This window comes from Gekko japonicus, unplaced genomic scaffold (assembly GCF_001447785.1).
Source record: "Gekko japonicus isolate JY-2015 unplaced genomic scaffold, Gekko_japonicus_V1.1 scaffold126, whole genome shotgun sequence".
Taxonomy (NCBI): Eukaryota; Metazoa; Chordata; class Lepidosauria; order Squamata; family Gekkonidae; genus Gekko; species Gekko japonicus.
The window spans coordinates 1,880,109-1,892,506 of NW_015162477.1; the positions used below are offsets into that span (position 1 = coordinate 1,880,109).

Genomic DNA, 12,398 nt, shown 5'->3' on the forward strand with positions numbered 1-12,398 from the left:
AGGTCCCCTTTGTGTTTGGGGACCAAGCTCCTGCTTTAGCCACGGACCCCTGGTGGTGGTCCGCATACATAACAATTTATGATAGAGGAAGCCTTGCTTCATTGGAGGAAACCTCTCACTTAGCAGAAAGGAGTCTAACCGAACAGCCTGAAATTAAATTTGATTTTGCAGTGAATAAGCTGTTATCTTGGTTTCTCCCTAAGACTGAGTTACATGGGTGCATAGGATCTAATACATATATTTCCTTGTGCTACAAAAGTTCAGGAATAAGAGCAAGCAACTACAGTGATTCAAATACTGCCTACCCAATGGTTTTATGAGGTTCCTAATCTCAATGCATTCTGAGCAGAAATGTACCTTATCTGGACTACTACAAACATATTTCTTCCTTGAATAAATGAAAACAAAACTATTGTACTTTATGTTTTTATTTTGTAAATTCTAACCTGCCAACATATTATCACTTTTGGGACCCAAGGTGACATTTACTGAATAAGTAAATGGCTGGAAACAAGGAGTGCCATCAGCGAAGGCCACTTCCATTCAAAATAAGACAATATGGAAATACCTTTGAGTCATCATTTTAGAAAAATGAAGTAACGATATAAAGAGAGAACCTCATTTTGACATGTTGAACAATGACAAAAAACTCTCTCTGTGTGGGTAAAGTTATATGAAAGGATGCCCCATCCAAACAGCTTTGTGTGCCTGTGTATGAATTTGCATAACTGTACCTATTCTTATCGGCACCTGGTGAAACTTCTGTTGCTAGCAGGAGCTAAAAACCAACTAATTTACTATCTTCTCTCATGGTTCCTTCTCCATCTGCTTTTGAAACTCTGTATCCAATTCATGTGGAGGATAAATATATGAATGTGCAAACTCAGAATTAAGGAAATAAATAAGGCTGAAGGAGTGAAAACCTTGAAATGTAGAAGTGCTGCCAAATAAAGTGTGACGAGACCACTAGTGTGGATACCCCCAAAGTGACAAAACAGTAATTATTGCTTCTAGGTTTCTGAAGTGTCTGTCTTAAAGAGCAATAAGGATATATTTAAGGGAAAAATGTCTCTAACTGCAAAAGGGTATAACAAAACCCATATTTGAAATGCTGAAAGATTAAATGTATGCGGGTTTAGGTTCCTGAGGTCTTTCCATGAGCTTATAATGAACAATAGAGTCAATGTTATAGGCAAGTTCTGAGAAATGGCCAATTTGCTCATGTGCCATCTTTGTGCATCGTTTGAACCTACTGGTGTAATATTACCTCAACAAGTGACATTGTAAAATGCAGATGAGAAAATTCAATAAAATCACTAAACATTTCAGTAACAGCTGCACTTTATTAAAAAAATAGATGTTACCAAAATTAAAGCAGAAAAGGGCAGCTAGAGACAATCCCCAAGTGCAAACTGGGAGGAAACAGAGCCCAAGCTCAGAAATATAAAGAAGCACACAAATAGTCGAGTTCCCATGCAATGGGAAAGTTGTCAAAAGAATTTTACACACTTCGTAGTCTAAAAAAATGTGTTGGGAGGAAAAAAGAAAGATATCAGTAAAAAAATAGAATAGACTTCTGGCATTCATAGATACCTGGAATTTGAGGGGGTTTGGGAAAGATCAGACAAATAAGGAATGTAGTTCCTTTAAAATATTGATATCCTGCCTTTCCATTTTAAAAAAATCAAGACACCTAACAAAATCAGTTCTAAGCACGAAGAACACATAAATCGCAAAAAATAATAAAGTATAAATTAAGAATATAAAACTCCTCCCTTCTGGGTCAAGATGGCTTGGCTCTAGAGATCCCCTTGTGTGAGTGAAAGGGAGATCCACATGAGCACAGGTGGACCCTTAATTTCTCCCAGTTGTCATCCATCTGCAGTTGCCATGTTTTGTCGAAAACCACACTAAAGAATCCTTCCCCCAACACCCAAGAGCTGCTTTTTCAGGAGAAAAGACAGAAGGGGCTGTGGCTGGAAGGAGAAACTCTAAAATCTACACACAGTTCTTAGGAATGGTTAGTTTATAAACCAATCTGATAAGTAAAGTTATGTGGAGAGTTTAAGTGACATGGTCTAGATAAAGATGTGATGTCCTGCTCTGATAAATCTGTTAATATTATAAGCCATATGTCTTAGAAAGTGCCTCAAGCTGGTCTCTGGAGAGGTGGTGCATACATTTTCTACATAAATAAACCTTATTAAAAATAAGAGTACCCTGAGTGCTATTACTTTCCTACAGTCCTATGCCTTCTTTAGCGACCATTGTTTAGATCACCACAAATGCCTGGGTATGTGATGGACTGTACTCTTAAAAACTTAGAATTGCTGTACAAACAAAGTAAAGGAATGTGAAAAGGTTTAATTATTCACAGAAACAGAGAGCCTTGAGTGACAAGACTGTTCCAAGCAATCTGATTGGTTAGCATCAGCTGAGCAGAGAAAGACTTGAGAGGTGCACACTGAGGACAGAGTCAGACAGATTTCTGCCTTGACTGAGTTGAGTCTGATTTCAGCCTTAGCTGAGAGCACTTTAACACAAATGGAAAGCTAGAGGAAAGTTGGCAAGGAAGTTTGGGAAGTAGGTGAAGACTCCCATTCGGGCCAAAGATAGGGGATAGATCTAGACAGAGAAGGAATTTCCCTACCCAGTCGAAACAGGGTGATAACTCTGAAGAGTGCAGAGATCCCTGGTCTGGTCTGGTTAGAAATTGCCTGTAGAAACCTTAAGAGTCAGTTAAAAACTCAAGAAAAGTACCCGTGTTTCAAGAGAAGAGGTTTGGGTACTGGAAAGAGCGTACCAGACTTCTGAGAGTGTACCAGACTTCTGGAAACTAAAAGAGTCAGTGAATACTCATAGAAAGTATATTGGAGTGTTTGAGGAAACACTGAAACAAAGCCTCTCAACATAATTATTTTAAGTAACTGTGAATAGCTTAAGAAACCCTCATTAGCCTGAAACATAAGAACTAAAGACTGTGGTGTTACTAGTTTTACCTGAGAGTTATCTATATTGAATTATCTTGGAAATTTCAACCCCTGATTTCACCTGACCTTTTCCCTCTATGTTGAATCAAATATTTTGTTAATTTTGAATTGCAAAATGTCTCAAGAGCCATATGCTGTTCCTGGCAGCCTGAGCTGGCTCTTAAGAACGGCTAAGTATTTAACACACAGTCTTCACTCATTTGGATTCAACTTAATCAACTCTCAAGCATCCAAAGGTTCAGTTTTACATTTCCTATTCATTAGCTGTTAAGAGCTTTAGTCCTGAGTTTAGTCCTGCTAGCCAGGAAGATCAAAAACAAACTAAAAGGAAGAGAGCAATAAACAGTTTCTCCTGGGTAAAAGTATCAAAGGAAAGGAAGGTTATATAAACCAATCAGAAAGGCTACTCCTAACCAGCTGACCTTATTGAAACTACACTTCCCACAATCTTAAAGATACAGTACAACTTGCTGTGTTTACTATTCTAAACTCTGCCGGGGGCAGCACATACCATTTTCAGTGGTTTACGTTAAAGGGTGATCCCAACTCTTCCCTCAGGTTCCTGGACTGAGCCAGCAGTAAAATTACTGACACAGGGTGGGACAGCCAAAGTTTCTTCAGGAAACAAGAAAACATACTCAGTCAGAAAGGGAAAGAAAAATGGCCTGGTGGAACATGCTCCCACCTGAGATCAGGGCCCTGCTGGATTTATTACAATTCTGCAGCGCCTGTAAAATGGAGCTGTTCCACCAGGCCTTCAGCTGAGGCAGCAGACATTCAACCATCTCAGCCTCCCCTGCTCATACGGCCCTATTTAATGGCCCTACAGTGCTAAAGAGATCTGCACTGCATCCTCTGACGTATTGGATGCCTGACTGACCATCTATCCAGCACCCATGCAGGAGACACTCTGGACTACCATGAACCGGTCTCCCATCTTATTCTGATTTTTTTTTAAACTGGATTTAAATTGTATATTTTAATACTGTTTTTACTGTGAAATGACCTGTTGTGACCTGCCCTAAGCCTGCTTGCAAGGGAGGGCGGGGTAAAATATTAAAACTAAAATCTTGCCTCTCAGGGAGGGAAGTGGATGTGGGGGTCCGTCATAGGGTGTTTATTCAAAATGTTTGAGAGGAGGTTGAAGAAACTTTAAGGACAAGAGAATCTGCCATAGTCAGGAATAGGGTAGTGGTACACACTAAATACTGTCCCACATGGAATCACAGGCAACCATGCCTGAAACAAGGTCTGAAGAAAGATGGTGGAAGTCCAAGTCTGAATTACAATAGAGGCTGTCAACCAGGCAAGGCTAGAAGGCTACACTCTGAGTCCTGGTACTTATTGCAGAGTTCAACCTGCCTGCAGTTAATGTTGCAACCCCAGGCCCCATCCTTTCCGAAGAGGCTCCAAGGCTCACACAGCCCTGGGAAGTCGTGCTCAGTGGCATACTCCAATTATTAGATCCTAGTTTTCACCACCACAAGTACAGTAACATGGTAGCTCTGGTCATTCCAGATTATATAAGGGCCCTTTTGATCCATAGTATTTTTTAATCTCTACTACCAGATTTAGGAGATGCGGTGGCTCAAGTGGTTAAGACACTGAACTGCAGGCTGTGGAAGGTCGGTAGTTCAGCAGTTCGAGACCCGGGTGCCGCATGACGGAGTGAGCTCCCGTCTCTAGTTCCAGCTCCTGCCAACCTAGCAGTTCGAAAGCAAGAAATTGCAAGTAGATAAATAGATACCACTTCGGTGGGAAGGTAACAGCATTCCGTGCGCCTTCGTGTTTAGTCATGCCGGCCACATGACCACGGAAATGTCTTCGGACAGCGCTGGCTCTTTGGCTTTGAAACGGAGATGAGCAGCGCAACCCTAGAGTCGGATTCGACTGGCTTTCGAGCAAGGAAACCTTTACCTTTACTTTACTACCAGACTTAACCTGAGAACCAATCTTTCAGGCCAACAACCTAATTCTCTGGAGGAGGAGGATTGGATCTATATCCCACCCTTCACTCAGAGTCTCAGAGCGGCTTACAAACTCCTTTCCCTTCCCCTCCCCACAACAGACACCCTATGAGGTAAGTGGGGCTGAAAGAGCTCTTTCAAGAACTGCCCTTTCAAGGACAGCTCTTGTCAGAACTATGGCTTGCCCAAGGTCATCCAGCAGCTGCAAGTGGAGGAATGGGGAATTAAACCCAGTTCTCCCAGATTAGAGTCCACGCATTTAACCACTACACCAAACTGGCTCTCTGGGTTGTGGTTTAAGATTTAAGTAAGTTACAATAAATGTCATTTCGTTCATCGGTGTAAAAAGTCAGAAGCAAAGTAATAAAAGGTAATTAAGAACTTTTAAAATTGCATATGGTAATTTATGAGAGGAGGTCAAATTGATTATCAATATAAATGAGCTTCCTTGATTTAATTAAGACAAATTAGAAGCTTGCTTCCTCTGTTCAATTTTAGAAACCCTTTAGGGGTCCTGCTTAGCCCCTATCCAATTTTAATAACCTTGCAGCAAGATGGCCAATCTCAGTTAACATTTTTAAAAAGCCAACCCAATTAAATGTTGCAATAAACCTTCAGACACCTGGACATTCTATTTGATGGGTGGCAGGCAGTTTGTAACCTTTAGGAAGCTCGGCTGAATAAGAGGGCTAGAAACAGCTTTAAACAAGGAAGAATGTTTTTTTTTTCAGAACACTAAGTCGGTATCTTCATCATTTAAGCCACCTTTGCATTTATCACTTCTTCTAGCTCTGGAAACATGACCCATTATGCTACATCATTACCACTCATGACATGCTGGATTACAAAACTACCATATAAGATCTTTACAGATCCAACAACACTCTAATCATGTCTCTCTCTCTCTTTCTTTTGCCGTCAAGCCACAGCCAACTTATGGAGACTCCATAGGGTTTTCAAGGCAAGATGTGTTCAAAGGCAGTTTGCGATTGACTAGCGTGTTCCTTGAGGGTCACCCATCCAAGTAATAACCAAGGCTGATCCTGCTTAGCTTCTGAGAGCTGACAAGACTAGTCTAGCCTGGGCTATCCGGCTCAGGGGCAGCTCTTCTATAAATAATAAATCCAACAAGTTCAAAAGGTACAGGATTTTCAGCCAATAAGCTACACCAACAGGATTTGACAAAAAATAATCAGATACCACCAGATGTTAATGGCATGTTTTCATGCTACTAAGAGCATTTTCCAAATAACTCTGAATTGAATCCAATAACTCCCTTCCATAAAGTGACGTGTTCTCTGTCAGAGGAAAAATGTTGGAAGAACAGCTCATAGTTAAGGAAGGGGGTGACTGGATCCAGTGCAGTATTCCACACCCCCCCTTAATTCTCTATTAACTTGTACCTGGAGAAGAAAAACCAACAGAGCCAACATTTTGACAGAGAGACAGCAAGTTTGATGGAGTGTCAGAGTCTGCTGCAGAATTTCTGAATCGCTCCAGAAGGCATTCCTAAGCACCAAATTTGCTAGAAGTGATTGCGCTCTTTTAAAAGGTCACTGGGCCCCTGCATTCATCACTGTGGCTACCTCATGCCCTGCTGCATCTTTCACAAATCCTATACAATGAATTATGAGGAGAGTTATTCTCCATCTGGTTTTGGTTGAGTGAGAAGCAAAAAAACGCCACCCTCTACATTTTTCTTTTACACCCCTGAAAGGTAAACTCGTGCTTAAGGCCAGAAAAATTCAAGAGGATATTCACCCTTTCCCACAAAATACCAGACATTTTACTCTAGCAAACATCTTTCCTGTCTTCATTCCCAACATCAATTAACTGTAGGACATGTTTGCACAGCTTTACCTTAGGAGAGAAGAGAGCGTCCCAGCTGTGCAGTACATGCAGGCAGGGTGTTTCAGCCTGGCCTGGCCTCCTCATCCCGATGCACACAAAGCATCTTGATGGAAAGGTACCAGTGATTTCCAGGAACCCGGTTGCATTTCTGGTATGGTTTGGGGGGCACTGGCTGAAGACACACCGGTCTGGTGAAGTCAGCATCTGACTCCCAGAAGCTTATACTGAAATAAATGTTGCTAGTCTTTTAAGGCGCCACTGAAGTCCTGGTTTATTCTGGGTTTGGTCTTTATTCTGGGTCTTAGATGAGAGACATAAGCCACCAGTTTCACAATGGAAGAAATGTGGGATGTAGTTGTAATAAATTAAAATTGTGAGCTACATCACTCAACTTGAAATGTACAAAAGTATCCAATAGTATGTACTACAAAGTTACACTTCGTTGACTGTCATAATGCCCAGCCAATGAAATATGTTAAAGTACAATTCTGAGAAGAGCTACAATGCCCACCAAAAGTGGCTGGGCCAAGCGTTTGACTGAGAATGGAAGATTTGTATTCACTTAAGGACTGCCCCACTCTGGACCACCGGAGAATTAAGGAGGAAAGAATTATGTTGTAGACAACTCCCCTGGGAAGAAATGCAGGGCATAAACAGACAAAATTTCTGTCAAAGACTAGAGGTTGGCGGACATGACTAACCCTGTAATAATCCATTAGAACAGCTAACCATGGCTTGATTGTCTTCATTATATCTTCGAGCAAATGCTTCTCCACTACTGACCCATCGTGGAAGGTCAAGTTCCCAACATGGATAGATTTCCTTACTTCTGGCAATGATAATAACTTTCCGAAATATTCCTGATCAGCTGGCTCCTGGTGGGGGGGAGGGGGGGAGAAAGAGAACATGAAGTCAGCACAATGAAGTCAACATAATAAAATTATATGCTCAACTTATCCACCCACAGGAGTTTTTTCAGCAGCTAAGTGTGCAAAGCACAACGTTAAGTGGGGAATTCTTAACTGACCCCTGCCATTTCATGCTGAAGTAATTTCACACATTCAAACCTATTAGTTTCATAAGGGGAGGGGAACAGCAGGTCATGAAAACTGGTGGCACTTCGTAATGAATACGAGGAGGGAGGCAAGATGTTTGCTGCTGGTGGAACAATGCATCCAGATCAATTTCTCACTGCCTGGACAGTGTGGCTTTGTACTGAACAACATTCAAGGCAGGCAATGTGACCTCATTCCATAGAAACTCCTCCACTTTACAGTATTTTCCTCAAGAACATCCAAACAGCTCTGCCCAGTCAAACCTAAGACGCACCCACTCCTATATCCTGTTTCCTGCAGTGTCCAACCAAGTGCCTTCATGAAGCCCCTAAGATGGGCTTGAAAGCAACAGCCCTCCCCTTGCTGTTTATCCCCAAGCACCTGGTCTTCCTAAGCACATTGCCTTGCAATGCAGAGATCCATCATAGCTACCATGGCTTATAAATTTAAACAGACCCATCCTCCAAGAAACAAAGGTACAGCCGCATCCCTTTCTGCAGAAGCATGAGCTTGTCCTGCTCATAGCATGCAGAGAGTGCGATATGCAAGGACAGATATTCTCTGTAGATAGATGATGCTATTTGCACACTGCTAGAATTCCAATTCCCCCTTATTTCTCCTAGGCCAGTTTGGTGTAGTGGTTAAGTGCACAGACTCTAATCTGGGAGAACCGGGTTTGATTCCCCACTCCTCCACTTGCACCTGCTGGATGACCTTGGGCAAGCCGTAGCTCTGATAAGAGCTGTTCTTGAAAAAGAGCAGTTTCTGTCAGAGTTCTCTCAGCCCCACCTACCTCACAGGGTGTCTGTTGTGGGGAAGGGAACGGAAAGGAGTTTGTAAGCCGCTCTTAGACACCTTTGGGTTGTGAAGAGCGGGGTATAAATCCAATCTCTTCTCTTCTTCTAGGCAGCAGGTGCATAATTGTCCATACAGTCCTCATTCTAGCAAAGCTCAATCTGCTTAGCTTTTAGCAAAACAAGCAAAAACAAAAGAGGCCTTTCCCCAAACACACTAAAGTCAACTGCTGCTAGTTACCAGCTTGTCAAGTGTTTTTGACGTTGACGGCCCCCAAACCAGTATTTCCAGTGTGTGCAGCAAACTGCAGCCTTTACCTGGCACTGCAAGAAGTTGAAGTAGTTGGTACACCCTGTAACATTTTGAGTATAGGAAGGGCTTCCAGTTTCATCCCCATTCAAAAGAACATCAAACACCTGTGGGAAAAGAACCATGCACAAGAATGAAGGACAAACCACAGAGCTTACCTTTCACTGAGTGCTGCCCATGTGATTGTTTCTAATGGTTTCTAAAACAGGCAGAAGACTTTATGCAATTCAATCTTCCATGACTAAACATCTGCACGACGGAGTACACAACAGGCAGGACATACCAAGTGGATGGATTTGCCTTTTGTTCTGGGAGCTGAGGTACCCTTACCAGGGGGAAAAGAAACCCTGCACCCAGCCTCCCCCAAGTAGGAGGGAGAAAAGAAGTCCTCTTCACCTGTAAGCTTGTGACACTGTTTCTCTTTATCCCTCACCAAGCTGGAGCGATCCTTCTCCATAGGCAATGTTTATGAAATGAGTGAATATTAGGGACTGATATAAAATTAGTGCGGTGAACCCTTCCAAGGGCAGGATGTCAAATGAAAGGATCAATGATAAGATATACATTTTAAAAGGCTCATCTCTAAAATCAGAGAGAAAGCCCCATTTTAACACTCGCAGCATGCATGAAAACACTACTCTGGGATCTAACTTGATGGGGAGCATGATATTCTGTTGCAGGATTCACTGAAAATGCCAATCAGCAATGACGGGGGACCGCCTTTCATTCCCCCCCTCTTCTTTTTGGCAAAAAGTTGGAACCATTATCTATGGCTATAAAGGGTTTTGTGCATGTGTTTTAGCGTATGCAACATGTTCCAGGATTGCGTTTCTTCTGATTTCCTGGGGATAAGCTAAACCTTTAGGGCACACAAGCACTGGCTTAGAGAAACTACAGAAATTCATGAAAGAGATGCCTGTGTAAACATACACTAAAGGCACTCCAGTTTGAAAAGTGGCCAAGGTAAATTCCGAAGAAACACTGGACAGCGATTCCTCTCTCCCATTATTCTCTTTTTTTACCCCCCTTTTCTGCGGCAATATAATGGACATGTTTGCCAGCACCAAGCTCCTGACCTCCTTTCTGCTTCCTCCTGACCCCTTTACTGTGTTCAGATGGTTTTAATTGCTGAAGGCCAGCATGTGGGCCTCTAATACATACTTCAAAGGCTTCTCTCCATTTCTTCTGCCGAATATAGATTGCTCCCAGATCAGTCTGCCGCTGGACGTACTCCCTCTGCTTCTCATCCACCAAACCAATTTGATACAAGAACTGTGAATAGCCACCCAACATCTGTACAAAGAGAACACAGAAACTGAACTGGACAGTATTTGTGGATACTGTTCTCTAAAATACCATTGTAATTTTTTAAAAAAGAAATCTATGCATTCATCTGAGAGATGTATGTGATATTTGTAGTAGTTTGCAAAGGCTGGGATTTAAGCAGCCTAACTCTATGCAGTTAATTTCCTAAGCTGATGTTCAGGAACATGTGGCAAAAATTAATAGTGTTCGGTAGGATCATTAGGAAGTCATTTGGGACAGGGCTCTTTTGTTTTTTAGCCCCACAGTCTGAGAATCACAGGCCACTCAGATCTGAAAAGGATTTAAAAATATACAATAGGTAGATAGCATACCACTTCCGGGTCACAGAGACCATCTCCAATGGCAATACCCTTGAAGTTGATCTTTATCTTTGCAGCAGCATTATGGGTATGAATATAGTAGCCAATGGCAGGCACATATTTTCCAGCATAAGACTAAAGACAAAGAAGAGGCAGGACAGTCAATAAAAGCAAGAATAAAGAACTAACGACCTGTGATCATCACAAGAGAAATATTACACAATGTACCCTGGATTTTTAAACACTTTTAAAAAATCTCTAAACTATCATATCATATACACTTTTTTAGTTCCTAAGATTTCAGTCTCAATCCTTCCCAGCAGTTTATCAGTCCAAAGCAGAAGAATGTCCCTATACAACACCAATAAATATTCTGGTCCATGATACTGTACTGGCACAATACTGTTATCCTGGACACTAATTTGCAGTTAGTTGAAGAGAGACAAGAATTAAGAGACTTAAAAGTATTTTGAGGGAGGATTTGTTTTCCAAGGTTTATGCATATTTATTTTATATTCATGATGCCTCTGGTCAAATAGGTTTAGGAGGCTTTCTTTAAGAACTAAAAAACCTTGGACTTCGGGTTTTTGGTGGCACAATGGCGGACGCGACCCTGGAGAGCTCCCAGAGTCACGATCTGTATGCCAGCGGTTAGGAGGGGGTGCGATTGTCCGCTACCCCCCCCCGGAGTCCTTGCATTTGGACTCCTAGCCATGGGGCTTTTGAGGGATTGTCTCTTTTCCAGCTCGATGCCGGGGAATTGAGGCTTTCCTCCGTCCTGAAGGTCCTGCTGCTGTGCGACCGTATGGATTGAGAGTCGCTGACCGGGGCAAGCGCGTGAAGATCGGGCGTTTTGCATGTACCTTTGGCAGGTCTTAGGACCAACGATGAACTGTAAGTTGTGTTGAAAGCAGAATACCGAGTTCCAACCAGAAAGCCCCTTTGATCTAAGAGAGCGGGGGAGGGGACTCCCAGACGTGAAATCTAAGCAGATCATTTTAAAAGGAGGGAGCCGGACGTAAAAGCTATAAGAACTGATTTAAGAAGCACACAAGAGTGCAGTTAAGCGTTCTGGTGAATAACAGAGACTTTGGCAAACTTTACTAAAAGTAAACAATCCTCAAAAATGGTGGGACGGAGAGGCGAGAAAGAGAAACCATCGCAGCTCAAGCCTCCTTCTGGAAGTAGAAGCCCGCGACCAGAAGCTACCAACAAGCTTTCACAGCTATTAGCTGAGTCTCTGCGCCCTCTGCTGGACCAGATGATAAACATCAACCAGTAACTGACTACTTTGAACCAGAATTTTGCTGCTCAACAGATGGAATTGAATGAAACTAAGAAGTTAACAGAGCAAACAGCAGAGACACTGAAAGAAGTTCATGCCAAATCTAAAAAGGTGAAAAAGCGGGTACAGGTGTTGGAAAAGAAAAGAATTATTGATGAATCTCAGCTTTTACAGCTACAAATGGAAAAAGCAAGCTTCATCCTGAGATTCCAAGGGGTCCCTGAGACAAAAGGAGAGTATCTAAAACAAGTGTTTGGCGATCTTCTTGCACCAGTTGCAGATTTGAAAATTGGAATATCTTCAAAGCGAGATAGATCCTATTTTGAATTTATCATGAGAAATAATCTGCCTGGAGAAATAGTGGTTAGATTCTCAAAAATATATGTGAGAGACCAAATCCTGAAAGCAACATCAGGAACAACACTGAAAATCAATGGCAATACTATTCGAATCTTAAAAGACATTCCATTTGAAATTAGAAAGAAGAGGAAGAAATTTAAAGATTTGGCAATGTTTTTACA

General features: G+C 42.1%; 1 protein-coding gene across 2 annotated transcripts in view; it reads right to left on the minus strand.

Moving 5' to 3' along the window:
* The window catches only part of CPVL (carboxypeptidase, vitellogenic-like), a 62,841-nt gene that overhangs the window by 29,373 nt on the left and 21,070 nt on the right, over positions 1 to 12,398 (minus strand). For both annotated transcript variants that reach the window (XM_015405791.1, XM_015405792.1), the window contains exons 7-10: positions 10,605 to 10,727; positions 10,129 to 10,260; positions 8,976 to 9,074; positions 7,510 to 7,683 (exon numbers count right to left, since the gene is read on the minus strand). In XM_015405791.1, the coding sequence (XP_015261277.1) occupies positions 7,510 to 7,683; positions 8,976 to 9,074; positions 10,129 to 10,260; positions 10,605 to 10,727 (528 nt within the window). The remainder of the gene's footprint in view (positions 1 to 7,509; positions 7,684 to 8,975; positions 9,075 to 10,128; positions 10,261 to 10,604; positions 10,728 to 12,398) is intronic.